The 25,847-nt window shown below is 41.7% G+C and overlaps 1 protein-coding gene across 3 annotated transcripts in view; it reads left to right on the top strand.

Moving 5' to 3' along the window:
- The window catches only part of IGF2R (insulin like growth factor 2 receptor), a 234,364-nt gene extending 210,345 nt beyond the window's left edge, over positions 1–24,019 (top strand). For all 3 annotated transcript variants that reach the window (XM_088474371.1, XM_088474372.1, XM_088474370.1), the window contains 10 exons: positions 1,874–2,075; positions 4,265–4,499; positions 5,912–6,045; positions 7,568–7,682; positions 8,823–8,966; positions 12,830–13,011; positions 17,063–17,249; positions 19,420–19,581; positions 20,063–20,132; positions 21,958–24,019. In XM_088474371.1, coding sequence (XP_088330497.1) covers positions 1,874–2,075; positions 4,265–4,499; positions 5,912–6,045; positions 7,568–7,682; positions 8,823–8,966; positions 12,830–13,011; positions 17,063–17,249; positions 19,420–19,581; positions 20,063–20,132; positions 21,958–22,344 — 1,818 coding nt within the window. In that variant the 3' untranslated portion in view covers positions 22,345–24,019. The remainder of the gene's footprint in view (positions 1–1,873; positions 2,076–4,264; positions 4,500–5,911; positions 6,046–7,567; positions 7,683–8,822; positions 8,967–12,829; positions 13,012–17,062; positions 17,250–19,419; positions 19,582–20,062; positions 20,133–21,957) is intronic.
- Positions 24,020–25,847: the final 1,828 nt, after the last annotated feature.

The raw sequence follows: 25,847 nt of genomic DNA, 5'->3' as shown, positions 1-25,847 counted from the left end.
TTACACTTAAAGGCTATTAGCTTTATTGATACTCTATATGCAGCACTAGGCACACAACATTTATTACAGTACTTCACCTTTTCCTACTTTATACTTTTTTTTTTATATTTGTATTTGCTATTTATAAGTTAATCAAATACCAAATCTTTAAAGCATACAGTATCAATAAAATTAGCTTTAAATGTTGACTCTTGATGATCCTGGTTAGAATCCAATAAAAGACCACCTCCCTTTTTATTCTTCTATGTGTGTACTGATATATGAGGTCAAGGGGTAGCACCCCCACAAAGATGCAGACAAATTATTAGGTCCAATAAATACTAGTAGAGTGGACATATCAGCTTTTGCAACTTTAACAATCCCTATACTATAGCAGGTACAGGTTTGGAAACTAAAACATGAAAACAGGGCAACTGATGGGATCAACAGCAGTCTGTGCAAGGAGCACCAAGTTGACCAGAGTGGTATTATGGCCCAGCTCCAATGCTAATATAGAACATCTTATTATGTTTGCTATTATAGGTATTGGTGCATGCTTTCTCTAAGATCAAATACAGACTGTGACACTTTGGAGAAGCAGCTAGTGTGATCGATTACTAGTAACCAATTAGAAAAAAAGAGACTTCAGTCTATGCTAGTGGTTCCCAAACTGTGTGCCATAGCACTCTGGGGTGCCTCTGGACACTTGCACGTGTGCCTCAGGTTGCTGGTCCAGCACCAAATCAAATTATTTATGCTCAATGTAATGTAAATATGTGGGCAAACAGAAGCACAAACCTGTCCACCACCACATAATTGACCCTAAGGATGACCATTAAGCAAAAGTTACTTCACTTTACTTTAAGATTTTTTCAGAATTTCTCAATATCAAACTTAAACTTAGGGGTGCCGTGAAAACAATGCTGATACTCTAGGGCGCCGTGATTCCAAAAAGTTTGGGAACCACTGGTCTAGGCTATCATAGAATCATCTTCCTATTGCTCAGAATAATAGAAAGGTATTTGTCCACCATACAACTCGGATTGTGCCTTTAAATGATGGCCCATCTGCCCCATCACAATCCTCTCCGCAGGGCCACCAAGGTAGACCAGGACAGTTTGTACCCACTTCTACATCTGCACTGCCGTTAACTGTTCAATGGTGCTTTTGGGTAATTTTTTGTACTTGAAGTGATACAATATGTATTGCTTAAAACACCTACCAGTGGGAAGCAGAGGCAGAACTTTATTCTAGCTGTGGTAATGGTATGCAGTCAGGAAGTCGATGGTCGAAATGCCGACTGCCGGTTTCCCGACTGTCAAATCCCGGCAGGGTACTAATGACAGGCGTTGAAATCCCGACGCCTGTCATTATACCTACGCCGGGAGCCTGACGCCCAGCATACCAAACGAAGGTAAGCCGGGCGCGGACATCCGCTGGGGGGTAGGGTTAGGTTAGGGGCTCCCGGGGGGAACTTAGTTTTAGGCCGCTGGGACGGGGGGGTTAGGTTTAGGCAATTAGAGGGGGGTTAGGCACTAGGGGGGAAGGTTAGGGTTAGGCACCCCTAAGGGAAGGGTTAGTGGGGGGGGGGGGAGTAGGGTTAGTGATACTTACCTTAATCCCCTTTTGGGATCTTCACTCCTGCCGGTCTTCCGGTGTCGATTTGAATCATACTGATTCCTTGGTAGTGACAGCCTAGTCACTTCTAACCCAACATGCGCATCTTCTGAAGTCTCCTTCGGTTGCCTTGCAGGTCAGTCATGGCTCGAATCGGCGTGCCCAGTTCAGTGATCCATGTACAAGATTATAGATGATGGAGCTTCTCAGAATGTTTTTTGTAAAGTAGTAAAATGCCTAATGTGAATGAGTTCTTTAATTGTATTATTTTATGTAGACATCTGATGCTAATCCTTATTACATCGGAGTGTGTTCTCCTGCCCAAAATGTACCTTCTGGTAAATGTGACGGTGCAGTGTGCCTTCAGTCAGGGGAAACAGCCTATTCTTTTGGAAGCACAAAGCAAATGAGAATGGAGTATCGCCATCAGGAAGATATGATAGTGCTTCAGTATTCTGGAGGAGACGACTGCCCATCAGGTAAGCCTTTTCCTCTTATATAGTAGTGATAAGTTACTATAATGTCTGCTGTTCCTGTTTACACACACAAAGCTCCATACAGTACCATTGACCCATGTTTTCAAATAGACATATAATAGGATTGTATACATATGCAAGGGATATTAGTCATCAGATTGTTCTGTACATAAGTCTAATTTTCTTTCTTCATTAGTGTACTGCAGCTGTTGTTTTCTTCTCTCCCTCAGGCTCATTGGTCTACAAAAAATAGATGCATTATTATTACTGGCTAACTGATAGTAGTAGTTTATAGCCTAGTCACCTTGCACAAAGTTATCAATAATTTGGAGCAAGATCTATGATAGCCAGACCTAGCTGCTGTAGGACGGTGGATACTCACATAGAGATATAGATATGATATTGCTGTTTTAAAGTTAGCATTATACTCTGTCAGATTGATAACAGAAAATACTTAAGAGCACAAACTATTAAAAGAAAGAAACCTTTATTCGCAGAGATGGCACGGAGTAATTTTACGGCCAACCTTCTGACAGTGTGAAGAAAACATATTACACTTGAAAAGCATCAGTTACATGCGCACTGAAGAGCACTGTACAGTACATAGGTAGCATGCAATGTACATTTTGGTGGAGGTAACATACGGTACATATAGGGGTAGATATAGCAAACCTCCTAAGAAAAACCGAAGTGGAGAATTGCCTATAGCAACCAACCATAGCTATAGGCAACAGTGACACAAAATCTCTCTTCCCCATATCTCTGCCTCACCCCTATGACCCCTCTTTTCACAATTGTTCTCTCCCTCACACAGGCTCTTTATTTCTCTCCCTCACCTCTAATCTAGCTGTCTCTCATCTGTGCTATCTCTGTTCCTTGCCTCTCTGTTTAATGTGCATTTTTTTCTCTATCCTATCACTCTCTCACCTGTGCTCTATTCTCTACCCCAGCACTCTCTCACCTGTTCTGTCTCTAGCTCAGCACTCTCTCACCTGTTCTGTCTCTAGCCCAGCACTCTCTCACCTGTTCTGTCTCTAGCCCAGCACTCTCTCACCTGTTCTGTCTCTACCCTAGCACACTATCTTACCTGTTCTATCTCTACCCCAGCACTCTCTCTCATCTGTTCTCTGTCTCTACCCCAGCACTCTCATCTGTTCTCTGTCTCTACCCCAGCACTCTCTCTCATCTGTTCTCTGTCTCTACTCCAGCTCTCTCTCATCTGTTCTGTCTCTACCCCAGCACTCTCACCTGCTCTGTCTCTACCCCGGCACTCTCTCACCTGTTCTGTCTCTACCCCAGCACTCTCTCCCTCACCCCTCACACAGGCTCTTTATCTCTCCCCCTCTCCCCTGCTCTTTATTTCTCTCCCTCACCTCTACTCTAGCTGTCTCGTCTGTGCTACTTCTCACCTGTTCTGTCTCTACCCTAGCACTCTCTCAACTGTTCTATCTCTACCCCAGCACACTCTCACCTGTTCTCGGTCTCTACCCCAGCACTCTCTCACAACTCTCTCTCATAACTCAGTGCTCTCTTTGTCCTATCTCGTTGCCTCACCTATTCACTCTTTTAGTTTTCTCTCTCTCGTCCCAGCCCCTCGCCTCAGGTCCCTGTCTCATCAGCACTTCTCCTAAGCTTCCCTACACTGCCTAGGTCCACGTTCATTTTACACATGACTTTGGGTCCCATTAAGTACTTTTATTCTGTAGAACATCCAAATGGAAGTGATGTGATGGCTGCTCTGTCCCAGTATTACGTAGGGGCTCAGCTAAGTCTCATGAGATGAATAGTCGCCCAGCATCAACCGCATATCTTACCTGTAACAGCCTGAGTTGTTATGCAAACCTGACAATTATAACGGCACAGCTTAAATCTTATAGACCTTGCCACTATATTAATATTTGACTTTTTATATATATATATATATATATATATATATATATATATATATATTACAACAGTCTGTAAAGTGTACATCATTGTTCTACAACTGTTCATTAAGATGTTTGTGCAAGCTGCAAAGTTTCTGGACATGGTAAATGAGAATGAACTATCCTTTAGAAAGAAGAACACTGTCACTCTGTGGCCAAATTATCACCATCTCTAATCCTTGCATGAAAAAAGCAATTGTTAGTTAACAGATGTTGGAGATTACAGTAAAATGTTAGTTTAGTGTCAAACTTGTTCACTTCCAGCTCATGACAGGAGACAGTCCACCATCTTGTTTAAATGTGATGAAACTGCTGGAAAGGGAAACCCTGCACTGCTCAGTGAGACCAGCGGATGCTCGGCTACTTTTGAATGGAAAACACAGCTAACTTGTCTTCCAAGGAAGTTGGACTGCAAATTCATAATGCACCACAAGACCTATGATCTGAGAATGCTGTCTTCAATGACCGGATCCTGGCATTTCACTGATAATGGCAATAAGTAAGTTGCTACTGACTAAAGCTGGGTACACATTAGACTATGTGTACCCAGCGTGACATCGCCAGCAAAGGGACCCAGCGTGCGGCAAGTACATACACACTTGCCAATGCCGGGTCCGACGGGGAGGACATCGATGCAGCATGACATCGTTGGCAACATTCCCCTGCAATAGGGCTGACGGGCAATGTCGCTAACGACCCAAGGGAGCGCGCATATCATGGGTACACACTAGACGATCTACCTGATATGTTGCTCCAATCCGCGGGATCGGACGACACATAGTCTAGTGTGGTTCCAGCATAATACTCAAGGCAAAGCTTTGGTTGGTATTTTGGCCACACCAAATCGGAAACACTAAAGCTGGGTACACACTGGAGCGATGTTGAGATGGTTTTCCATTTCATAACGACAAATCGCCTGCATTGCTCATTGTTTACCGACGATTGCGTGCTCCCGCGTTCGCTAGGTTTGATGTGCTGCACATCAAACCTAGCGATATCGCTAGCGACCTATAATAAGTTAATAAAGGTCGTTCATTATCTTTCAAGTGTGGACAGGAAATCCCCGTTCAAGGGCATTCGTTTCGACATCGCTCCAGTGTGTGCCCAGCTTAAGTTTGAAATGCAGTTTGTCTTTTTTTTTTAAACTATAATCATAAAATTTGTGTAACTACTATTGGTAATGGAGAAAGGACATTTTTCCAAATTTATGGAAAGTAAAGGTGCCCATCCACTACAAGATCTGAAAACGACTGCACGATTACAACATTGTAATAGTGCAGTCGTTTGTCAGTCTGTGATGAGCCTGCACTGAACGAGCAGTCGTTCAGTGCAGGGTCATCAATCATCTGCAAACATGCTGAACCTGACGATATCGTCAGATTGTCCAGCATGCTTGCACAATGATAGATGTCTAAACGACCAGCGGGCACGCGCATCGCTGATCGTTTTAGAAATTTTTGCAAGCGATTTGCAAACTATTTATGAACGATAACGATATCGTTCAATCGGGCATAAAAATCGTGTAGTGGATATGCGGCTTAACGCAACATGGTAAGGATTCTTGTCAGTGCATAATCCCAATTGTTTTAATGCTCAATGATTTTTGTCCCATAAAAAAAAAGGACGTATGTATAGTCATCTTCAGTATTACTTTTTTTTTTTTTATTTTTTTTTTTACATTTTTGGGAGGTAATTTTTTTTTCTTCTGTGTCATGTACTGTGCTTGTGTGTCTGCATTATTTATTTGATTTTCTGTCTACGTCCTTTTTGTATATTATTCTTAGTGGTATTTTGTGTTCATCTCACACTGAATGACTGGAAATCTGTTTGCGGCATGATATAGTGTGAAGTTAGTATTACATTTTATTGAGCATTGCACACCTAATTTCTATTTTAATTTATTATGTATAGGTATTATCTAAATCTTTGTCAAAGGGTAAACCAAGGGCCTAACGCCTGCTCAGGAAGTGCAAGTGTATGCCGGGAAAGCAATGGACATGTTCAGATTTTAGGTTTAATTCATACTCAGAATGTAACTGTGAAAGGTAAGTTATAGTGCCCAGTTTGTTTAGACTAGTTTTATGGTCATTGCACTAATCGTAAGACGATCGAAGCATGTTCTTAAGGCACATTGGTGAGCTCCTCTGTGACCCCGGTCAGCTGATTGCAGCGATCTTGTTCCCTGACCCCGGCCAGCTGCTCTGAGTTCTAAACGGAGATGCTGGCTGACATATTCAGCTTGCGGTCTATTTAGACACACAAGGCTGATCACAGAGCAGTAGTCAGTGAAATGGGGGAAAGCCCTAATAACGCCATCTCCAAGGCTTCTCCCGTTATATTTTTTACAATTCAAGTTTAGTAGACTAATCAGATCACATTTACCAGTACAATTATGGGAAATGCGATCTGCTTACTAAAACAATGTGATAATTATGGATGTGAGGAGGATTTTGCAAATACAATTACCCTTTAGTATAGTTAGGTGAAACTAAAATAATGTGAAAAGTGTGGGAAAAATAATACTGCTAAATATGCCCATTAGTCAATTTGAATAGCTCTTTATGTGGTCAAACTGATTTTTTATTTGTTTTATGGACATGGTTTAAGTATTCTGTGCCGTCGCATGTAAAGTGTATCTGGTCAAAGTTTTCAATGAAATAAAGCTCCATTGTTAAGGTAGTGACGGCCTGTCGCTTTCTACGCTGGAAGTTTATTGGCCACAGGAATCTTAGCCTTTGTTTGCTACTTCTCGATGCGCCGTGTGACACTGCTTGTGCCAAGCAACTTATTTTGTAGCTTTTTTTGCTCGGTTTGTCGCAGTCTGAGTCGACAAACCGCTTCACGAGACTGCACTGATTAATTTGATATGCAACATTTGTATATCTGTGTTGCTACCCTTGGCATTAGGGTTAAAGATATTTGCTGATTAAAACTATTATTTTGGAAACAGTGCAGTTAGCACATACAACTCTGCCAATGTGAAAAAATAAGATATTGGGGGTAGAGTTATCAAACCTTGGAGAGAGAGAATATTCCAACCAATCGGCTCCTTACTGTCTTTTCAAACACAGCCTGTAACGTGATGACAGGATCTGATTGGCTGGAACTTTCTCTCTCTTGAAGGTTTGATAAATCTCCCCAATTGTTTTAAGATTCTATCTTAAATCAACTGTCCTTATCACAGAGGATACAAATTATTAGTATCTACAATGGTGTCTTCTGTTCCGTTTCTTGATAAATTAAGTGGATTGTGTCGTTTTTTATACCAAAAGACCCCATTTGTATAAGCATCCATAATGCGAAAGTGGCACAGGTTCTCTCTGTGGAATAGGTCAACATTCATATATTCCCCTTGTATGAATGTTGACCTATTCCACAATCCATGTATATCCTTTGGTTGGTAGACATGAGTGATCAGGCTCAGTGGCTCAAACATAAAAATGTTAGCACTATGTTTTACACTAATGGGGTCTATATTCTGTGGATTTGAAGTAGAGGATACAATAGTATGTTAGCAGGATGCATTACTTAATCAACCTATTTAAAAGTATCTTCTGCACCTACTAGATGATGTCGTGTCCTTGAGCTATTCAAATGGAGACCCTTGTGGAAAAGACAAAAGGTTGTCTACTACAATAGAACTGAAGTGTGCAAATATAACTGGCAAGCCAATGCTACAAAGGTAATTGGAAGTACAGAATGAGTAACTTTGTAATATAGGACATTCAATCATACAACAAAGGGTGTACATGGTTTACCTACATTAAAACGTAACATTGGTAAAGACTTTGGACCACAATGAAAATATTGATTTATATGTGTCTCTTAAAATTTCTCTGTCAATTCATATTTATACAACAGTTTGCTCTTTTATTCAGGGAAATATGTACTACAAAAATAGGAAAATTATGTACAGTCACCATTACAAGTAACTTTAATGGATGGTTGAGACTAACCATATTCTATACATGAATTCAAAATAGAACACATGTATAATGTCGGTAAACGCATTGTAGTCTATGCTGTTTTATGTGTGCAGTCCACACAGACAATTAAGAAACATGCGGACTGGACAGAAATGTGAGATAATTATGTCCATGACATTTCCAGACTTGATGCCAACATGGACAACACATGACATCTCTCTCTCTGTCTCTCTAATTCCTGTCCCTCCTGCCAGCACATGAACCCTCTCTCTCTCATCCATGTCCCTCATGCCCCCCATCTGCCTCTCCCCTGTCCTACATCTGTCTCAATTCTTCTCTAACCTCTCTCATCTCTATGCCCCTTGTCTGTCTCATCTTTGCCCAAATCTGTCTGGTTTCTCACCCCACATGTCTCTCTCCCAACTTTGTCCCCCTCCACCCTAGTCTTTCTCTCTCCCTCTCATCTCTATCCCACTCCCATATCTCTCTCTCATCTTAGTCCCCTCTTTCCCCTGCAAGTGTTGTGGTGGTACCTCTTCCTTTTACTGACAGGAGGGTACAGATCATTACTCTCATACAGTGCTGGAGGGTGAAGAGAGGTTGTGTGCCCTGCTCCATTCGACATTCACTGCTCCATCCTTTAGTGCATGAGTGAATGGGAGGCTTCACCCCATCTCATCCCTGTCCGCCTCCCTTCCACTCTAAAGCACAACTGCTGGATGGACATTTTAAGCCCGTCATGTTATATTATCTATTGTGCTGTTTATTGGTAATTCCCATTGGAGTTGCAATCGTGTCAGTACTAAGTATATAGGTGTCAACCTTCCGCTGATTTGTCTAGAATTCCATCCATTCATGAATGATTAGACAAGTGACATTTGGTATGTCTCCTCTAGGTTTGATTCGCAATCTTGTCACTATTTAATTGTGTGGGAAACGCGCGCAGCTTGTGCTGTTGATCCAAAAGAGGCCTCCATGACGAATGGAATAGTACATGTACAAAATGGTGGGAGCCTTAACTTAACTAGCATCTACATCAAGTAAGTGTTATATATGTGGGTTTATGTCATATGCTGATATTATTCTTTTCAAACCATTTGAGATATTTTATACCATATTGGAAAAGGAATCTGTACTCAACATAACATAAAATGTATTTCCTTTGGGTGCAGTTTCAATTTTTAAAACTTGGTAAATACCTTTATAGATGATATCTGGTTCCCACATAGATTTTCTACATCAGACTTGTATTTTTTATTATTATTATTTCTTTTTCTTTTTTTTTTTTTATATAAATCTCCATGTACCTGTCCCCAGGTCTGGCAACAGAAATCATGGGGCTCGGTGCGCCTATTCTTTTCGGGGCCCCACATTCCAGGGTCCCTGGCAGAAACAAGCCAGTTGCTTGAGTCTGCCCTTCCTACACAGTGAAGAGATGCTGTGCAGAGCAGCTGTGAAATGTATTTCTCCCAGCTCCTCCCACCGCAGGACACTGTGGCCCGCGGGTGGGACAGTACATGAATAGCGGGACTGTCCCACCAGAAGCGGGACAGTTGGGAGGTATGCCTATATGTGGTTTTTCTGGGGAACCTCTGAGCCCCCACAGTTTTCCTCCATGCCCCACACTTGCCTTATTCTATGTATACCTGCCGCAGCGACTCTGCTTGTGTGTCTTTCCCTCAGCTCGCCATGCACCAGATCCTCTCGTCTCTCGGTGCTGGCTTGATTTTGCCGGCTACTTGATCTCGAAGGACTTAACCTAAGCAGCTTGGGACTGGTATTAGCTCCTTTGCATAAGCATATATATATATATTTTTTACACATACGATCCCCATCCCATACTGCTTCCATATGCCACTGTGTTCCCCTTTCTGACACTATAGTCTCTCATACCTACCACATCCCACAATGTGCTCACCTGTTCACCATTGTGATCACCATCCCACACTGTGCCCTTTCCCATCCCACACTGTGCTCTCCCACACTGTGCTCTCCCATACTGTGCTCTCCCATACTGTGCTCTCCCATACTGTGCTCTCCCATACTGTGCTCTCCCATACTGTGCTCTCCCATACTGTGCTCTCCCATACTGTGCTCTCCCATACTGTGCTCTCCCATACTGTGCTCTCCCATACTGTGCTCTCCCATACTGTGCTCTCCCAACACCCATCCCACACTGTGCTGTCCCATCACCCGTCTCACACTGTGCTGTCCCATCACCTGTCTCACACTGTGCTGTCCCATCACCCGTCTCACACTGTGCTCTCCCATACTGTGCTCTCCCAACCTCCATACCACACTGTGCTCTCCCATCTTCCCTCTCACACTATGCTCTCCCATACTGTGCTCTCCCAACACCCATACCACACTGTGCTCTCCCATACTGTGCTCTCCCAACACCCATACCACACTGTGCTGTCCCATCTCCCCTCTCACACTGTGCTCTCCCATACTGTGCTTTCCCAACACCCATACCACACTGTGCTGTCCCATCTCCCCTCTCACGCTGTGCTTTCCCAACCTCCATACCACACTGTGCTCTCCCATCTTCCCTCTCACACTGTGCTCTCCCAACACCCATACCACACTGTGCTCTCCCAACACCCATACCACACTGTGCTGTCCCATCTCCCCTCTCACACTGTGCTCTCCCAACACCCATACCACACTGTGCTCTCCCATCTCCCCTCTCACACTGTGCTCTCCCATACTGTGCTTTCCCAACACCCATACCACACTGTGCTCTCCCATCTTCCCTCTCACACTATGCTCTCCCATACTGTGCTCTCCCAACACCCATACCACACTGTGCTCTCCCATACTGTGCTCTCCCAACACCCATACCACACTGTGCTGTCCCATCTCCCCTCTCACACTGTGCTCTCCCATACTGTGCTTTCCCAACACCCATACCACACTGTGCTGTCCCATCTCCCCTCTCACGCTGTGCTTTCCCAACCTCCATACCACACTGTGCTCTCCCATCTTCCCTCTCACACTGTGCTCTCCCAACACCCATACCACACTGTGCTCTCCCAACACCCATACCACACTGTGCTGTCCCATCTCCCCTCTCACACTGTGCTCTCCCAACACCCATACCACACTGTGCTGTCCCATCTCCCCTCTCACACTGTGCTCTCCCAACACCCATACCACACTGTGCTGTCCCATCTCCCCTCTCACACTGTGCTCTCCCATACTGTGCTCTCCCATACTGTGCTTTCCCAACCTCCATACCACACTGTGCTCTCCCATCCCCCATACCACACTGTGCTCTCCAATCCCCCATACCACACTGTGCTCTCCAAACCCCCATTACCACACTGTGCTCTCCCATCTCCCCTCTCCCACTGTGCTCTCCCACCCCCCCTCTCCCACTGTGCTCTCCCACCCCCCCTCTCCCACTGTGCTCTCCCACCCCCCCTCTCCCACTGTGCTCTCCCACCCCCCCTCTCCCACTGTGCTCTCCCACCCCCCCTCTCCCACTGTGCTCTCCCATCCCCCCTCTCACACTGTGCTCTCCCATCCACCCTCTCACACTGTGCTCTCCCATCCACCCTCTCACACTGTGCTCCCCATCCACCCTCTCACACTGTGCTATGCCATCCCCCCCTCACATTGTGCTCCCCCATCCCCCCCCTCACATTGTGCTCCCCCATCACCCCCCCTCACACTGTGCTCCCCCATCCCCCTCTCACACTGGCTCCACCATTCCACACTCTGCTATTCCATCCCCATACCTCCCAACTGTCCCGCATTCAGCTTTGGGGAGCGCACATACCGCTGCTCTGCATAACAGCAGCGAGTGCGCAGAAGGTGAACAGATGCGCATCTGTTCACCTGTGTAAGGAGAGACTGGGGGCTGAAAAGCATCTCGGAGAGTGGTGGGCACACCCCCTATAGTGACATAAACTAGGGTTGCCGCGAGACTCCGCCCTGTTTCTGATAGGCCACGCACTTCCAGTGAAGCCCCACACTCTTTTCGGATGTGGGGGGCCTCCACGTACCTGTCCCACATCATTTACACCTCCACGTACCTGTCCCACATCATTTACACCTCCACGTACCTGTCCCAACATCATTTACACCTCCACGTACCTGTCCCAACATCATTTACACCTCCACGTACCTGTCCCAACATCATTTACACCTCCACGTACCTGTCCCACATCATTTACACCTCCACATACCTGTCCCATATCATTTACCCTATTATTGAGCTTTTTAAAGAATTGCACCTGAATACTGACATGTCTTTATCGGCCAAATTATGCTATTTAAATCTCTCCTAAAGCAGGATTATTCATTGGTAGGGGTGTACCAGACGCCCTGTGTCCCAGCATTGTTGCCTTAAAATCGAGATTTTCCTACCTTTTCACCTGCTCAGGAGGATGCGCACATAAAAACACAAATTTCCTATGAAAAGCAATACGAGTTTGGGATGGGATTGAATTGCAAATTACATTCGCAGTGCTTGTTCGCCGTGAGAACAGCTTGCAGGACCCAACTAGTACCCAATAGAATTGACCTCCTTGATGAAAATTTTTTTGCCTATTTCAGTACAGTTTTTCCAGTATTTTTATCTTGTGAAATCTTAAACTAGCAAACGTATAGTTCAGATGGCTTTTATAACTCTGAGCATTAAATATTCTAACATAGCTGTTAGCCTCAGTTAGGTGTGGACTTGGCTGTGTTATGTTGGGACATGCCATGTCCCATGACGGCATGCCCGTTGCTTCAGAAGCCCTTTCACTGCTGCTCATATATGTGTGTTGAATTATGTGTGATATTAGCCACCAAGTATTTTGGATTCATCTTCAAAAAAAAAAAAACATTCTGAGAATATCTACAAATTGAGTTTGACCTTTCTCTTTGCTGTAATGTGTTTCTCTGTCCACAGATCATTCAGTGCCAGTGGTGACCTAAGGCTGAAGGATCAGTATGTGTATGAAATTCAGCTTTCTGGGAGAGAGAACTCTGCTTATCAGAAATGTAATGGTGCCAGTGTGTGCCAAGTAAAGACAAACGGAAATTTCACTAGAGTAGTCGGCACTTCTGGGAAAGCCAAATATTACCTTGACGGTGAGGTCACTCTTCCTTCACTCCTTATCGATCCAGAGTAAATAAGAAATGAAAAAGAAATTTAATTTAAGGTTTCTTTATAGATATATTTATGTACAAGTGTTTACACCTACTCTTAACTGCTCAAAAATAACATTTATTTGCTCAGATAGGACTATTCTAGGGGCTAAGTCTGCTGCAAGAAGAGTGGGGTTATACGGACGTTTCTATTCTGCAGAGACAGTGTGTTCAGTTTTTATATTATACAGGTTGAGTCTCCCATATCCAAAATGCTTGGGACCAGGGGTATTTTGGATAACGGAATATTCTGTATTTTGGAATAATTGCATATCATAATGAGATATCTTGGGAATAGGACCCCAATATACACACAGAATGCATTTATGTGTTATATACAACTTATACACACAGCCTGCAGGTAATTTTATACAATATTTTCAATAATTTTGTGGCTCAAACGAAGTTTGTGTACAGAAATGAAATTCATTTGTTTCATATAGACCTTATACACGAAGCCTGAAGGTAATTTTATACAGTATTTTTAATAATTTGTGCCTTAGACAAAGTTTGTGTACATTGAACCATCAAAAATCAAAGGTTTCATTATCTGTCATTCCAAAATAATTCTGTATTTCAGAATATTTGGATATGGGAGACTCAACCTATACTTTGTTTTTATTTCAGTTTATCCACTCATATTAATTTGCTCTTAGATCAGTGGGGTCTCTAACCCCCCTTTTCACACGGCATATTTAGGGATATATGCTTTGACTATTTTCAAAATAGAGATTTTTGAAGCATTGAGTTATTTCTGTTCTATTTTAAAAAGCCTCCTTCCCTTTGCAACATGTAAACTGTATATTTTACACTCGTCATTTGTCGGGTCACTAGCTACAGATGTGTCCACATACAACTATATCCAAATGGCGCCAAATAGCCCTGTTTAGTGCATCACAGACTTTCAACTTTGCTGCACCAGGACACTATTCTTAGGTACCAAGTACACTAAGGGCCATATTCAATTTGATGCAAAAAGTCTGTTATCTTCACCAGTTTCACTTATCCCCATATTCAATTTCAAAGATTTTTCGCAGGTGCGAAAAGTCTTTGTTAAAAAAATCGGGGATACGTTTACTCCACTGAATAGGTAGCGAAAAAAAGTGCAGAATTGGGGTTTTGGGGTGCAGAAAAAAAAAAAATAGCCTGCGTCCTTTGGAATGTTCCCTTAATGTAATTTGTGTCAAAAAAATAAAAAATCCTTAGGACACCCCAAAAAAAAGATACTTTAATTTTGGGTGCAAAAAAAATAATGTTGGGGGACAAACTTTAAAACTAGCGAAATTGACGGGGTCCCCAAGTATGCGGCAGGTGTTTTCTAGAATGTGGCTGGTAGCGGCAGGTTGATTTTTTAAGAATTTTTAAAAATGACTTATGGACTTAAAAATATGCTTGCACCCATTTTCATGTACTTTCAATTTGATGGGACTAGTTATTTCCCCCCTCCCCCCCCCCCCCCCCAAAATAAAAAACAAAAAACTAAGTGCTAGTCTTCACCACTTCTTCAAAAGCCACATGTATGCACCTGCCACGTCTATTTAAAAACCCTGACTACCTTCAGCAGGCTAAATCGGTGGTACCCATAATGATCCCCCCTTTCTGAACATCTTTTGGGGGTGACAGCATGATTTCCCCAAAAACTGACAGGACTTTTCGCTACTTACCTTTCTGCCGGGTCCCATTTTCGCCAGATCCTAATTGAATACGGGGATGAGCTGGCACGCACCCGATACTTTATCCCTGAAAAAAACGGCGATGATGGCGAAAAGTGTGGAGGAGAAAGTAGCAAAACTGAGAAAAAACAAAATTGCACACTAGGGTAAAAAAGGCAATAGACAGGTCTGAGTGACCAGCACCATTCAATATTGTGTAATCTGCATCTTTATACCAATTCCTTTACTACAAAAACACTATACCTATCTACCTAGTACACTATAAGCAAGGTAAGATGCAAAAATAAGGAATATGTAGTAAAATGTATGAAAAAGTATGCAGTTTGTGTAAAAAAGGGCAAAAGACAGGTCCAATATTATTTTATACGAATACCTTTGCGATACAAAAACTAATCCTCAGTACCTAGTACACTATGGGCCATATCCAATTAGCCGCGAAAAAGCAAAAACCTAACGTCGGAAAAGTTTTTGCACAATTCGGTGATCTGGTGCGATCTTTTCACATCTTTTGTCTATTCGCGCTCCCATTTCTCCCACTATCCTATTGCAAAAGACTTGACAATGCATTCGCGTAAAAACTATTAGTGGAGAAACCTGCAAAAAGTACAGCAAGATTTGGGAAAATCTGTCTGTACCCCATAAAAAGGCTAATATAGGAAATCTATTTAGAAGTGTATTATTGTACCTAATAAGAGTATTTGGAGTTCGTAAATTATGTTTAATAGCTGTTATTAGCACATTTGTGTAACAGTGGAAAAATGATAAAAAGCAAAGTGTTTTTTTGGGGGCAAAATAAATGCTGCAGTAAAATTAGGGTTACATGAATATGGGTGCAAGTATATTTTTGTGTCATAAAAGTACACTTTTTAAAAAATGGCAAAAATACACCTGCTGCAGCCATCTGCAATGTTTCAAACACCTGTCCCATCCTTATAGCCCCCCAAAGTACCAAAGAGAGACTTTTTCACTTCAAAAATGACATGTCATTATTGGCCAAATTAAGCTAATTAAAAATTATTTTTGTCATTTGGTATCCAAGGGGTTCTGAAACAAGTCCCCACATTTTTAGGCAAAAATAGGGATCTTGCATATTTACCCACCTGTTCTGAGATAGTGAAAACAGTTCGCCAGTGTTTGTCTATGGAGTATTCGCTTGTGTGAAAACTTCGGGAATAGGGTAGCACGATATGCCTTTTTGTGGGAAAAGTTTGCACCTGCGAACACTTCACCAAAACTAGGCTTTTCGCGGATAATTGGATATGACCCTATATATGAACAATGATTGCAAAATTGAGGGAAAAGAGCTCACCATGAGAATCGCGCCAGGTGTCTCGGGCTATATGGCATAAAAAGGATAGGTGTATCACACCTATGAGGAGAAGAGAAATCTAAATCAAATCAATATTTGGTGTGACCACCCCTTGCCTTCAAAACAGCATAAATTCTTCTAGGTACACTTGCACACAGTTTTTGAAGTAACTCTGCAAGGAGGTTGTTCCAAACATCTTGGAGAACTAACCACAGATATTCTGTGGATGTAGGCTTGCTCAAATCCTTCTCTCTTCATGTAATCCCAGACAGACTCGCTGATGTTGAGATCAGGGCTCTGTGGGGGGCCATACCATAATTTCCAGGAGTTCTTGTTTTTCTGTACGCTGAAGATAGTTCTTAATGACATTGGCTGTATATTTGGGATCATTGTCCTGGTGCAGAATAAATTTGGAGCCAATCTGATGCCTCCCTGACTGTATTGCATGATGGATAAGTACCTGCCTGTATTTCCCAGCATTGAGGACATCATTAATCCTGACCTGTGACATGAAACTCTTCCACAACCTCACCTTTGTAGCAAAGTTTGGCTGTTCCTCACCCAGTTTTGAGCCTCCTACACAGCCGTTTCTGTTTCAGTTAATGACTGTTTCAACCTACGTATGAAAATGATGATCATTATCACCTGTTGGTATGATTGGTTAATCATGCACCTGACTATAATCCTACAAAATCTCTGACTTTGTTCAAGTGCACCTAGAAGAATTGATGTTGTTTTGAAGGCAAAGGGTGGTCACTCCAAATATTTATTGATTTAGTTTTATCTTCTGTTCATTCACTTTGCATTTTAATTGATTAAAATATACTATTAACACTTCTATTTGTAATGGCATTCTTACTTTGCAGCATTGTTTCCACACCTGCCTAATACTTTTGCACAGTACTGTGTATATATACATGCTGTGTGTGTGTATATATATATATTTTTTGTCTAAGAATGATACTTTATTAATCAGTTACTTTTATTTTTTACATCTTTTTTTTTCTCTCAGATGATGACTTAGATGTGGTTTTTTCTTCCAACTCAAAATGTGGTAAAGATCCAACAAAAAATGCCACCTCCACAATAGTCTTCCATTGCAGCCAAACACAGGGGGAGGGCAGGCCAGAATTCCTGCATGAGACAGCGGATTGTCAGTACTTGTTCTCCTGGCACACATCTGCGGTTTGTCCACTTGTGTAAGTGCACATCAACTGACCCTGTTATTTTCAATTGATGAATTTGTTTAAATTTTCATTATACATTATAGGTGTGTTTACCTGTGAATATATAATATATATATAGTATCCAAAGTGTAGCGGCACTCACGGGACTTGTTTAGAGCAAGAAATTATAAACTGCTAATAGCAGGCTTGAATTCCAACGTTTCAGATATTTAATCTTTTTTCAAGGATATAGCACAATTGTAAACGTACAAATCTTACCTTATGTAGTAACACCACACGTGCAACACTTTCCGTCCAGCTCCCGCAACTCGTCCACCCCCGATGACGTCACGCGTCTGCGTCCATCCTGACGTGATACGTCATTGAGGCCATCAGAGAGCGGGCGGTTGCCTAGAGACAGGACGCCAACAATTAATTCAAATACACCAATACCATTAAGAACAAGACACACATCCATAAAACAGACAATATATATAAAGGAGCATCTAATACTGTCCGACGAGTGATGCCAAACTGTCACAGCTAAAGTGATAATGGCAAAACCAACATCACATATATAAATCGGGCAAGGTTTGAGAACACAAATACCGCTAAATTAAAGAAAACAACTTAGCGATAATTGTTCATTTAAGTCAAAAGGTTGAACAGTGTTCAGTCTAGCAATCCATCTTGCTTCCAATTGCAATAGAGCTCTTTCTCTATTGCCTGCTCTGATATTTTGGGGAACATAGTCAATAATTTTAAAACGGAGGGAAGGTAAAGTGTGTCTCATTTCCTTAAAATGACGAGCGACCGGTTGATCCGTGTCTCTTCCCTCTAATTATCGCTAAGTTGTTTTCTTTAATTTAGCGGTATTTGTGTTCTCAAACCTTGCCCGATTTATATATGTGATGTTGGTTTTGCCATTATCACTTTAGCTGTGACAGGTTGGCATCACTCGTCGGACAGTATTAGATGCTCCTTTATATATAGTGTCTGTTTTATGGATGTGTGTCTTGTTCTTAATGGTATTGGTGTATTTGCATTAATTGTTGGCGTCCTGTCTCTAGGCAACCGCCCGCTCTCTGATGGCCTCAATGACGTGTCACGTCAGGTTGGACGCAGACGCGTGACGTCATCGGGGGTGGACGAGTTGCGGGAGCTGGACGGAAAGTGTTGCACGTGTGGTGTTACTACATAAGGTAAGATTTGTACGTTTACAATTGTGCTATATCCTTGAAAAAAGATTAAATATCTGAAACGTTGGAATTCAAGCCTGCTATTAGCAGTTTATAATTTCTTGCTCTAAACAAGTCCCGTGAGTGCCGCTACACTTTGGATACTATTTGGACACAGATTTGGATTCAGATCGTGTGCGTAGAGGGCACCTGGGCTAGTATAAATTTTTTCATTATGAGTGCCGGATTCAAATGGGTTATATATATATATATATATATATATATATATATATATATATATATATATTACAAAAGATTTGTCATTCTGGACAAAAGAAAAAAATAGGGGTGCCGTCCTTCAAACAAATACTGTACAGGCTCTCCCTCTAGTGATTCATGGCAGCACCACAAAAGTAAGGAAGGAACGAGGCAGCACTCCCAGTTGGCTTGATGTAAAAGTGTTTAAATAGATGAAAACATCAGTACAGAATAAATCGACGTTTCAAGGTTCTAAAGGCTTTAGAGTGTCCCTCTTTACCTTTGCGGCCTCGACTCTTTCCTTAGGCTGTTGCTGGCAAAGTACCATATCCTGAGCTCATTAGGGCGGTTCAAGCACTGGGTTTCTTTTGATTACAGCTGTTTCCTTACCCAATGCAAAGGAAAGAACTACTTTTCTTAATTATATAAGTACATGAAAAGCACAGAAGGAAACCAGACCAATAAAGTGGATTTATTTTGTTCATGTTGCAGGAGGGTTTATATAAGAGTTAAATGAAATGGCTCCTGCAAACATATTGGGTTTAATTACACATTTGCTTATAAGGTAGATCAGTTGTAGTGGAAGCTTCGTTCTTGCAGAAATTACTCCTTTGGGGCAGTTTTTGCTGTGTCTGATGTTCTGCTGGTTTTCTTTCAGCATTTCCTCTTTTCTGCCCGTTTTGCTTTAACATCTGTGCATTGATTGTGGTGTTGCAGGACTTCTGTGTTCCCTGATGTAACTGGTTTCTTTTTATTGTGTTTGGTAGATCGGAGGACACTGGGAATAATGCCGAGGATCCTGATGATAATCAGAAACGGTACCAAGGCTTATCGGGGAGAAGCCAAGCCGTGGGTGCCGTTCTCAGCATTCTCCTGGTGATTCTTGTTGTCTGTTTGATAGTGCTGCTGTTATACAAGAAAGAGAGAAGGTAAGCTGCTCACTAACTTCCCTTAGTGTACCAGTAGGCTGGCCTCTTCATGTGGTCACGGGGGAATTATATTTTCTAGTTAATTACATTACGCACCATGCAAGATGCCAAAAATAGATTGAATAACATGGTAAATTTACTGTTATCCTGCCATTTTATTTCTATTTGCCTCCATTATTACCCAGCTACAGGTTATACACCGATTGCACCCCTGTATATAACTGCCTTCCTTTTCTATACCTCATTTATATATACTGGACTCACTGTCTACTACCATAGACGTATACCCCTCACTTCTTTACCAAATGGGTATATAATACATCATTTCAGATGCTTACATGTTTAGATTAGGAGACATTTTCTATAAATCTATATGAAATAAACCAAAAAATATAGTATGTATGGGATATAATATTGTCTATAACATGTAACATGTGACATCTTAGATATTACACTTGCAAAATTTTATGTTTATTTGAAGGGAAACGGTGATGTACAAGATAACCAATTGCTGTAGAAGAAGTTCCAATGTGTCTTACAAGTACACCAAGGTAATGTGCATCTTCCATAGTAATCCCTTTCTGTCTCTCTCCCAGTAGCCACACACACAGATTCATTAACATCTCCAAAGTGGGGAAAGATAATATCACAGCTCATGGGTTCCCTGGTATCCTGAGCTATACAACTTGAATACACTTCTGCATTTGCAGTTTATTGGCTGGTCTTGTTAAATCCAAATTGTTAACAAAAAAAGAAAAAGATGAGTTCCCGATGGTTCAGATTGTTAGATATTTATAAAAAAAAAAAGTTTCCTCAATAATGAGAATAGATCAGTGGTTCCCAAACTGTGCGCCGTGGCACCCTGGGGTGCCTCGGGACACTTGCAGGGGTGCCTCAGGTTGGTGGTCCAGCACCAAATCAAATTATTTATGGTCAATGTAATATAAATATGTGGACAAACAGAAGCGCAAACCTGTCTACCACCACATAACTGACCCTAAGGATGACAGGTAAGCACAATTTACTACAGTTTTTTCTGAATATCTCAATAACAAACGTTTGGCTTAGGGGTGCTGTGAAAACAATTCTGATGCACTAGGGCGCCGCGATTAAAAAACTTTGGGAGCCACTGGCGCATAGATTGAGCCTCACACATTGCTAACTATATACTGACTATGCTCCATCTCACTGAGTGCACTCCAGGACCAAGAGTCCCGAAATTAGATAAATCATCATTTCAACCAGACCTACTAAATCAGCAGCTATCACAAAGTCCGATCTGTAGTAGCATGCAAAGGTACCCAGGGCTGACTCTCCCCACACCCAGCGCACTTGGTGTCGTGTCTGGGAGAGGTCTTTTTAGGTAGCAAGGTTCCGCTATAGCAGGGGTGGGCAATAAGCGACCTTCCAACTGCTACACATCCCAGCAATCCCTGCCATGGTTTCCGCATGCCCTGATGGTAAAACACTGGCAGGGCATGCTGGGATGTGTAGTTCCACAACAGCTGGAGGGCTGCTTATTGCCCACCTTTGATCTACAGGCTCCCTGCATGCTGTAAAAGGGTACTGTTGGGACAGCAGTCATGGGAAACCTGGAAGGAGGTATATGCTGCCTCCATTGCAACTTTTACTCTAACACCAGCTTAGACCGACTCATTTCCCTGGCGTGCTGACGTATCATCTCTGTATAGTTATCAACCGTTCTTATACTCAGTCTGTAAGTTCCAATGCTCAGCAGTATAAGGAGATTATAGGCAAAACAAAAAAACAAAGTGGATGTATCAATATGATGTAAATGTACACACTAAATAGCAAACTGCTTCTCTTCGCTCTCTCCATGATACCTGCTCCTGCAGTATTTACTTTGTCATAGGATGAATGCAGGACCAGCCGCTTGGTTATGCCAATTGGCATCTGCAATGAGCCAGTGACAGCTGGTGGTGGGAAGGAAGTTATTTAGCCTGCTGTCATCATATACATTTCCTCCCTAAAATCTTCCTCATACACAGAATAATCTATAGTGGTACAGAGGGTAAGATGTATAGAATGAGCAATAATACTACCTGGCTCTTGCATTGCTGTCACAAATGATCATCGCAATACCTGCAATATGGCAGCGCCATCCCTCTGCAGCATATATAGAATCAGATTTTTCAGGACGTTAATGATGGAGGTAGAATTAAGAATATGTATATAGTCCATGATAAATAATCCCAGGTTTTTCTTTATTCAGCTGCACATCTGCAAACTCTATTAAATCTGTCACTTTAACTGGCTGAAAGGTAGTAAGAATGATAACAGAGAAATTTGAACAGCAATTCCTAAAGCAGATTTCTATATGTATGCAGTGATGCTCATTTGGTTTATATCCTTTAGATCAATACTGAAGAAGAGGTGGACAATGAAACGGAGTGGCTTATGGAAGAGGTGTCCGCAAACCATGCAAAACCACACCACGAGAACGGCCACATCAGAAGCGTCAAGGCCGAAGCCTTCACTTCACTGCATGTTGACGATCTTGACAGCGAAGATGAAGTCTTGACGATACCTGAGGTCAGAATACAGTCTGCAAGGAGCAAACAGAGGAATGCAAAGCAGGCCGGAGGCGGATACAATGCTGGCCAGGACGACAACTTGATAGGAATAGTAAATGGAGGACAAGAAAAGACTGGAAAGTTTAGGCCGGTCCAGCATAAAAAAGAGGATGAGCTGAACATAGCTTCATTTCATGATGACAGCGACGAGGATATGCTTAATATCTAGTACAAACTCTGCAATTTCAATCCCTCCTAATTGTGCCTAAAATAAAATCTTGTTTGAATGGACAATGCTACTGCAACCAAATAACCATAACTTACTTTGTTTTTTCAGGGCTTTTTTTTTTTTTTCTCTATTGACCTTTTATAGGTTAAATATAAATGTATACATGTACATTAGGGAAGACTAAGAAGGTTTTTTTTTTTTTTCCCTTGACAGCGATTTATTGCATTGGATGCTTGTTTTTATTTTCTAAAGTATCCCTGCTCTAAATTGGATATGTAGTGATTGGGACGTTTTGTTTTGTGTCTTTTAAATACGGGAGCTGGAATCTTCTTCTTGTACGATGTAAATTGCTCTAAATAATCAATGATAGTCAGAAATGCATATTGGATGCTCTGCCGCTGGTGACTACTATTTATTCACTTGAACTACAACTCAGGTTGGCTGAAAAAAAAAAAAGCATTGCGCTATTCCTGCCGGCAGGGTGTTATTGTACAGCTTAAATCAATGAAAGGGGACAGTTCCAAGTGATCGATAAAAAGAAAAATGCACTCCTACTTGGTAATATTTACAGGTACCATTGTCTTGAATCTAAACTATAATTTAAATGTGTGTTAATAATATCCTAGTTTTGGTTTCAATTCAGAAGCTTTTAAGTGAAGAGTGTTTGTTAAATATATGTACATATATCTGCTGCTGTCTTGTGCACGGTAGCCAGTGGCAAAACAAAGGTATTGAAATGTGTTTTGGAAATAATTTATAAACTTGGAGCAGAGTAATGGGATCGGTATACAGCTTAATATCAAAGAAAGTTATGTTTCTGCAGTATGCTTAGAACAGAGTCCAGAATATCAGATGTTCTTGCTGCCAATATCGATTTTTATTTTCCTTTCAAAATTGATGACTACAAGAAGCCTTAATTTGCACATATGGACTTTTGATATAAATATTATTAAAGAGAGCAAGTTTAACAAGCCAAATAGATAACAATATTACCATCTGTCAAAGGTACAATATCTACAGCTGCAAAAATTCTCTTTCTCCAAACTGTTTTACAGTGTTTTTGTTTTACTATCTCTCTTGTAATAGAGGGATGTCAGCTGTAATCCTACACAGATTTTGCTCTGAGCAAACAAGTTTAAAAAACTGTTTATTCATGAAAAGCGACCCATTATGGTAATGCTGTACAAGCCAAAATCTTTTCAATCAGCATTGTGTCATTTCTAATATGTGGAAGAAGTCTGATATTTTCAGTGTATGATAAATAGTTTCTGAATAATCGTTGGTGAAAAAATACAAAAATAAATATTCTCCTGCATTATCAGGATCAGTACTGTGCTTCATAATAATATCGCACAATTCTCATAAACTAGGTTGAGGTACTGCGGAGTTGCAAAAACATTTTTGCTGCATACGATGTTTTTGTTTTTTAAAGGTTGGCTATATTCTATTGTTATGGAGAACAGGAAAATGGCAGCACTGCTTAAAACCAGGGTCTCTGCATTAATCATTATGGTATCATCATGTAACTGCGTACTGGTACACCACATGCGTCTAATTCTAATTGGTTTTGTATCTTCTAAATTGATTTCTTTGGGTCAAATGGTACTATGGACTTTTTTCATTTTGGATCCTCTTGTAATATAAAAGTATTGAACAAATAAATTAAAATTTAAGATATAACAAAAAAGTGTTCTTATTTTCTGGGTGCTTTTTGTTTTTGCTTTTTTGTGTTGTGTGTGACTTTACCTTGATGAACATTGCCCTGTTTGATTTATGGCAGGCAGCCACCAGTGGTTAGGTAACATGCATATTCTAGTATAAGAAATTGTTAGGTTATGAATGGAACAGTTATGTACCATGAAGAGTGTTATGTGAGTAACATAGTTTATGTTGTATAATATATAGGTTAAAAAGAGGGAGCAAATAATATAGAAATTGTAGGCTATACAAAGGGTTGTTAAAAGCATATTTTGATAGTTTAGTGTATACAAACCTCACAGTTTCAGAGGTCGGGCACCGGATTGTCTAGTGTGTATTGGTTGCCCGTTATGTTGGCCCGTCGGAGGGGGGGTTCCCGGTCGCATTGCTGGGTACACACATCCAGCAGTTTATCCAGCTTAAGGTGTAAATGTAATAACTTGCCAGATGCAGGCATCGGCATGATAAAGTGGCATTTCAAAGGCAAAACCAGCCTGGCTGTTTATAAACGCCTCAAAAGGTCCAGGCTACACATAAGTACATAGGTTCCGGACTCACAGCTACTCTTGAACCAAGAATATCAGCTGACCAGTTCCCCTATTGTTCTGTACAGCACTTCAATATATACAACTCTTACAGAGCTGGCCCTAACCAATTTGATGCCCTAGGCAAAATTTTGGCTAGTGCCTCCCGCACCCCTGTCCCAGCAGCACTGGTCACAGCAGCAGCCAGCAATACCCATCACATTCACCCACAGCAATCCTCATCCCGCACCTAGCACAGCGCTCCTCACCCAGCAGCACAGATCACAGCAGCAGCACCACTCACCCGGCCAGCACACAGAACCCCTCACAGCAGTCAGCTCAGCACCCCTCACTCATGCTGATCTGACAGGCCAGCTTCACACTTGCACAATATCGGCCTGATTTGGGCAAATCAAAACATCAAATCGGGCATATTGTGCACAGCCAATCACACGATATCCCATGCGACACAATACATATTAATGAAGGACGGAACAAGTAATCTTTCCGTCGTTCGTTAAATCGTGTATGGTTTACCGGCAATCATGCGATGTCCAGGGTGAAGGAAAATCGCCCTGAACATCGCAACAATTGCCGGTCATTCGGGTGTGTCCCCAACATTAGTCTAAAACTCACTCTTTAGAGCAGCCTGGCTACCTGTGAAACTGCTTGCTGAAGTACAATATAAGAATGCAGCTTCTGTGTGTCCGCCCCTGCAGCTGTTTCCCAGCCCCTAGTCCTTCCTGTGCTTGATGGCTAGCAAATACATTGCTCCACAGGAAAAAAAACACATTGTTGCCACAGGAAACAACTCATATACATTGCTGACACAGGAAAAAAAACACATTGTCGCCACAGGAAACAATTCATATACATTGCCCCTACAGGAAAAAAACACACTGCCCCTAAAAGGGAAAATATTCAAACATTGTCGCCACAGGAAACAATTCAAACACGTTGACACCACAGGAAAAAATCATATACATTGCCCACACAGGAAAAAAAATCATATACATTGCCCACACAGGAAAAAAATCATATACATTGCCCCCACAGGAAAAAAATCATATACATTGCCCCCACAGGAAAAAAAATCATATACATTGCCCCCACAGGAACAAAATCATATACATTGCCCCCACAGGAAAAAAAATCATATACATTGCCCCCACAGGAAAAAAAATCATATACATTGCCCCCACAGGAAAAAAATCATATACATTGCCCCCACAGGAAAAAAATCATATACATTGCCCCCACAGGAAAAAAAATCATATACAT

The sequence above is a fragment of the Taudactylus pleione genome, unplaced genomic scaffold (assembly GCF_031769625.1).
Source record: "Taudactylus pleione unplaced genomic scaffold, aTauple2 ptg000154l, whole genome shotgun sequence".
Lineage (NCBI taxonomy): Eukaryota > Metazoa > Chordata > Amphibia > Anura > Myobatrachidae > Taudactylus > Taudactylus pleione.
The sequence above is the reverse complement of the archived record's forward strand: the minus strand, read 5'-3'. Positions and strand labels throughout refer to the sequence as shown.